Source organism: Primulina eburnea, chromosome 11 (genome assembly GCF_022965805.1).
Source record: "Primulina eburnea isolate SZY01 chromosome 11, ASM2296580v1, whole genome shotgun sequence".
In the NCBI taxonomy this organism is placed as follows: domain Eukaryota; kingdom Viridiplantae; phylum Streptophyta; class Magnoliopsida; order Lamiales; family Gesneriaceae; genus Primulina; species Primulina eburnea.
In genome coordinates this window covers 17,543,300-17,549,551 of record NC_133111.1, presented here as the reverse complement: position 1 = coordinate 17,549,551, position 6,252 = coordinate 17,543,300, and the positions used below count along the sequence as shown (strand labels likewise).

General features: G+C 39.2%; 1 protein-coding gene across 1 annotated transcript; it reads left to right on the top strand.

Moving 5' to 3' along the window:
• The first annotated feature begins 2,419 nt into the window (after positions 1 to 2,419).
• On the top strand, positions 2,420 to 3,052 carry LOC140805439 (uncharacterized). The gene has a single exon (XM_073161710.1). It carries the CDS (start codon positions 2,420 to 2,422, stop codon positions 3,050 to 3,052), a length of 633 nt encoding a protein of 210 aa, XP_073017811.1.
• Positions 3,053 to 6,252: the final 3,200 nt, after the last annotated feature.

The following is a 6,252-nucleotide window of genomic DNA, read 5'->3' as shown; positions in this document are numbered from 1 at the left end:
GATGAGAGAGAAGTATCCTGAGTTATTCGTGCAGTGATGTCAATTTCGAGGACGAAATTCCCTTAAGGAGGGGAGATTGTAATAGCCGAGCCTGGTGTACGGTACGGTTTAAGATTTCGTATGTTTATTGACTACTTGGTCAAGTTTAAGTTTAGTTGGATGTTAAGAGTTTCGATTTAGGATTTAGAGTATGGTTGGTTATAGATGATGTGTAGTGCTATTGTAGCGGCGTTACGATTAAATTCATGATAATTCGTATATTGAGCCAATTGGTATGAGGCCAATTGGAGTGATTAGATAAGACATAGAGGTGTAACTTTCTTATTTTGAGTTTTGTTCAAATCATTGTGGAAGGTAAGCCAAAAGAGCCCCGAAGTGTGTCGTGCGTTTCGTCGTTCCTCCAGTGACACATGTTGGGAGATTTAGCATAACTCTTTGCTCAGACCTCCAAATGATCTGAAATTTGGAGAGATTCAAGATAAGACATAGGGCTACAACTTCGTAGTTTACAACGTTTTCTAATTCGGAAGGGAAGAGGCGTTTCGGAGGCGATCTTTGAAGAAGCTGTGCGCAGAGTACGCGGTGGCATGACCGAACCAGGAGCGCACCCGCGGTCCAATTTCGAGCGCACCCGCGGTCCTTGCCATGGAATTTTGTTTGTGATGCCGTGAGCTTAGCGCACCCGCGGTAAGGATTGGAGCGCACCCGCGGTCGTGCACAGTAAAAGCGTATTTTCGGATTTTAAGTGATATAAGGCATGATTTGGTTCACTTTACTCATTTGTTTTCTCCCTCTTCTCGTTTCTTCTCTCAAAAGGTGACCTAGGGTTCCATTTTCTTTTTTTCCTTTCTTTGATTCAAGCATATTGTTGGATTTTCGAGTTGAGATCAAGGTTCTTCTTGGTTCTAGGAAGCTAAGGTAAGCTTTTGGTGTTGTTATTCTTGGTTTTGGGGTGAGAGATGATTTGAGTTTGTTGATTTTGTTGGTTTTATGGGTTAATTGACATGGGTTTTTGGTTATTGAGTTGTTAATGGTGTAATATATGGTTTATTGTTGTAGGATTTCAACCAAGAGTATAGAATCAAGGTTTCAAGTGGTAGTAAGTGGAATTTCATTCTTGTGCTCACATGATAATATATGTATGGTATTTCAATGGTTTTAATGTGTTATTCCCTTCATTTGATTCATGTTTATGTATTGATACACTTGTTATATATATTGGAGGCATTTTATGTCTCAATTATTGAAAAAGGAAATACAAGAGAAAAGAGTTTACAAAGTGTTTGTTTAAATGCCAAAGAGAGAATTCAAATTGATTTATGGATTGATAGATACATAGTAAGAGATTTGCATGCGATTAGTTGATCAACGACCATAGGCTTATATCCCTCAGAGTTGTCGATTTATATCGATGGGATATAGGTAAGAGACAGAGATACTATATAAATGTCAATCCATACTAGAGAAAAGAGAAATATCATCGTTATTATTATTCATGCTATGATATTCATATTTCAGAGTTGATGGTATTTCATGTTTTCAGAGTATGATATGTTCATTGCTATGTAAGAGTTGCACTTGGTGAGTTTTATACTCATTTCAGTTATTTCATGTGATGCAGATAAGAGCGACGGACCAGGACGTTTAATGGAGTCGGGGTCATATGCATGAGAGAAGGAAGGAAAAGGAGTTTTGGTGACATTTTGGCATGATCACACAAATGATATTTTGTATTTTGGCTTTTATCATTTCATTGACCATATAATTGCAAATATTTGTAAATGTTTTTATGCTATGAAATTTTAATCCTTCCTCACTTCAAAGAAAAAATTTATTTCTGCTGCTATTTTATTAAATTGGGTCGAGGTGTCACTGTGGCCGTGTATGAAAATTGATATCGCAAAGTTTTTATATCCGAATGTATAACATGTCAGCAAGTAAAGATTGAGCATCAAATACCTGCTGGAACTTTGGAGTCCCTCCCCATACCTCAGTGGGAGCACATCACTGTGGACTTTGTAATTGGACTTCCAAGAACACCAAAGGGTTACAACTTCATCTGGGTGATTGTTGATAGGTTAACCAAATTCCTCATTTTCATCTGGTCAAGACGACGTTTACAATGAACCAGTATTCTGAAGTCTATGTAGCTGAGATTGTGAGACTTCATGGAGTCCCTATGTCTATTGTATTTGATCGTGACCCGAGTTTTACTTCTGAATTCTGGAAGAGCTTACACACAGCCTTGGGCACTAGGTTGGCTTTTAGAACAGCTTATCATCCTTAGAGTGACGGGCAGTCAGAGAGGGTGATTCCGATTCTTGAAGATATGCTACGAGCCTGCATGATTGATTTTACTGGTAGCTGAGATTCTAAATTGTCACTTGCGGAATTTAAGTATAGCAATAGTTATCAGGCGATGATTGGCATGGCACTATACGAGGCATTGTACGGCAGGAAATTTAGGTCACCATTGAACTGGGATGAAGTCGGTGAAATAAATATTTTAGGACTAGAATTGGTCCAACAGACAGCTGATGTGATTGCTTTAATCCAGGACAGAAAGAAGACGGCCCAATCTAGAAAGAAAATTTATTCTGATAACCGAAGAAGGCGTATGGATTTTGAAGTTGGAGATCATGTATTTTTCAAAATTGCTCCTCTCAAGGGCATTATGAAATTTGCCGGGAAAAGAAAGCTAAGCCCAAGATTTATCGGCCCATTTGAAATTCTGGACAAGATTGGAAAAAGAGCATATCGTCTAGCCTTACCGCCAGACTTGGATAGAGTCCACAATGTATTTCACATCTCAATGCTCAGGAAGTACATCTCAAACCCTTCCCATGTTCGCAGACATGAATCTTTGGACCTGATGCTGAACTTGACTTATCAAAAAGTACCAATCCAGATTTTAGATCGCAAGGTTACAATACTGAGGAATAAGGAGATCGGCATTATCAAGATTCTTTGGCGTAATCAGTTGGTTGAAGAAGCAACGTGGGGACCAGAGGAGGAAATGAAGCAGCGATATCCTGAGTTATTCGCACATTAAGGGTAATTTCGGGGACAAAATTTCTTAAGCAGGGGAGAATTGTAACGCCCAGACATTCGTATGTTTATGATGTAAGGTAATGATTATGATTAAGTATGTTCATTATTCCTTTTATGGTTTATTATGATGATTGTTTGGGATATGTGATGAAATGGTGATGGTTTATGCCTTCAAGATATGATATGAATGGTACTGAATGATATAGAATGAAACAGAGAATGTATGAGTAGAATAGAAAGTTGATCTTTAGCCAAATAAGTGCTGAAACAGTATGAAACTGTGGCAGTAGTTGTGGTTTTAACATAATGTTTTGTATATTAATCCGAATGAGGTGAGGCCACTTCCATTAGAAAGATAAAATATAAGGCTATACCTTTCATGTTTTGAGTTTTGTTCAAATCATAGTGGAAGACAAGACAAAAGTGCCCCGAAGTTTTTCGTGTGTATCATCGTTCCTCCAGTGACACATGTTGGGAGATTGAGCATAACTCTTTACTCAGACCTTGAAATTACATGAGGACAATTGGAGCTGTGAGCTAAGACATAGAGCTACAACTTTCATGTTTACCACTTTTCCTAATTATGAAGGGAAGAGGTGTTTCGGAAGAGATCTTTGATGTGGCTATGCGCAAAGCGGCACCCGAGCGGTAAGAAATGACCGCCCAAGCGCCACTGGTTCTGAAATTTTGGGTTTTGTACGCTAGGGTGGTAAATTATGACTGCCCGAGCACCCAGCACAGTGGAAGAACGTGTTGGGTGTTTTAAAGTATAAAATCTGTTGAGACTTAAATTTTTCTCATTTCCTTACATCGGTTTTAAGCTATGATCGGTTTTAAGCTATGATCGGTTTTAAATTTTTCTCATTTCCTTACATCTCATTCCCTTACATCTTCCTTTTTCTTCCTTTCTCTTCTCCATCGGTTTTAAGCTATGATTCTTCATCTTCTTGTTATTCTCTCATTCAATCAAGCAATTAATCTTCAATCCGGAGTTTGAACTTCATCTTTCTTGGGAAATGAGCAAAGGTAAGTGGTTTTTCTTCTTCTTCTTGAGTTATGGAAGATGGTGGAGTTAGGACATGATAGTTGTTATCGATGTATTGGATTAAATGGTAATTTAAGGTTATTATTTGGGTGTTGATGGTTAGTTATTGTGTGTATTGTTGTAGGATCACATCGTCAAGGTTTAGGAAACCAAGTGCTACAAGTGTAGTAAGTGAAATCATTTCTTCAATGCATCACATGATCCTATATGTATGTGTTTTGATGATTTTATGACATTAACTCCTTTCATTTTCTATTGTAAGGCTCGAGATTATTAGTCTTCATTGACGTGAGACTCGGAAGATATGAGAATGCATGACATGTCACGAAAAGTACTAAGTGAGATGAGATGAGAAAATATTCAAAATAGGATAGAACATACGGCACACATGCGCGCATTTGCGCGAGAATTACAGTAGCATTGTTACGCCTTAAACGCATACAAATCTCGAGGATGTGATTAATGTTTTTAATGCTGTAACATATCCCAAAGTTTTTGTTTTGATGATACCAAAACTTGGATTAAAAATGTACTAATGTTTTATATTGAGGCATGCAGGAAATTAAGAACAAGGTTACGTTCGGAAGATCCGAAATTTGGTTCGGACGTTCCGAAATTGTGCCAATCAGAAGCAAAATAGAAGCTGTTCGGAAGCTGCGAGGAGCAAGTTCGGACGTTCCGAAGACTGGATCGGACGTTCCGAACACAAGAAATCAAATCACTTCAATCCGGAGACAAATTGATCTGACTGTTGATTGAGTAGATTTCGGACGCTACGATGGACATGATCGGAAGCTACGAAGTGTTGAAGATTTCAAATCTCCGGAAACGCAGGAATGTTCGGACGGTACGAACTGGAGTTCGGACCTTCCGAAGTTGTTCATACACTGTCTAAAAGAACTGTTCAGAAGAAACGAAGTTTGATCGGTCCCTCCGAAGCATATGTTCGGACCCTACGAAGTCAAGAACGGAAGATCCGAAGTCATTCCAGAATTACGCAAATTGATTTCAATCACATCGGACGTTCCGAAGTATAAACAGAAGATCCGAACCTTGGCGTCCAAGACTAGTATAAATAGGCCTTTGAGGATGCATTCTCAATCATCCCACTCCATTCTCTCTTGTCTCTTACAAAGCTTTCTACTATCTCTTGTGTGCGTTGATTAAAAGAGTTGTAATATCAAAAGAGTTGTAGAAAAAGAGTGAAAGTAATACTCTCGAGTGGGTTGTAAAGTTCGTGGCTATCCTTGGAGCCCTCAAGGCCAAGTAGACGCATCGAGGCGTGGTTGTAAAAGCTAGCTTGGAGCTCCTAAAGCCAAGTCGTCATAGTGATACCTCGATCCTCATCGAGAAGGGGAGACGTAGACGATTCTTCGTCGAACTTCCATAAACATCTCTATCCCTCTTTACTTTACGCATTTACTTTACTACGCATTTATTTTACGCACTTACTTTAAGCATTCATTTTTATTTGTGATTGTCCCTCAAGTCTTCCGCTTGCAATTTTTGCAAACTCGTTTTAAAAACGCTAAAGGGCCTTAAAGAACCTATTCACCCCCCCTTTAGGTTCTTCAAGTGGTATCAGAGCCTAGTTTTTCAAAATCTTTTAAAATGGCCAATCTAGCAAGCGAGTATGCCCAAGGACAATCCACAAATCGTCCCCCTCTTTTCAATGGTACCAATTACGGATATTGGAAGAATAGAATATCTCTATACATCCAATCCGTCGATTACGACATTTGGAAAATAACGGTGAAAGGTCCCTATATCCCCATGAAAACGGTGGATGATAAGGAAATTCCTAAGGGAATGGATGACCTCACCGAGGACGATATGAAACTTATCTCTCAAAATGCTAAAGCTATGAATATTCTTCATTGTTCCCTAGATATGAATGAATACAACCGAATCTCGGCTTGCACCTCCGCCAAAGAGATTTGGGACAAATTGGAGATTTGCCACGAGGTAACCAATCAAGTCAAAGAAACGAAGATAGATCTTCTCCAACTCAAGTACGAGACCTTTGAGATGGAACCCAAGGAGGATATCGACACCATGTTCCGGCGGTTCACCCAAATCATCAATGAGCTTGCCCAACTTGGTGAGAACTACCCAACTAAACAAGTGTGGAGGAGAGCCCTTCGAGCACTACCGGC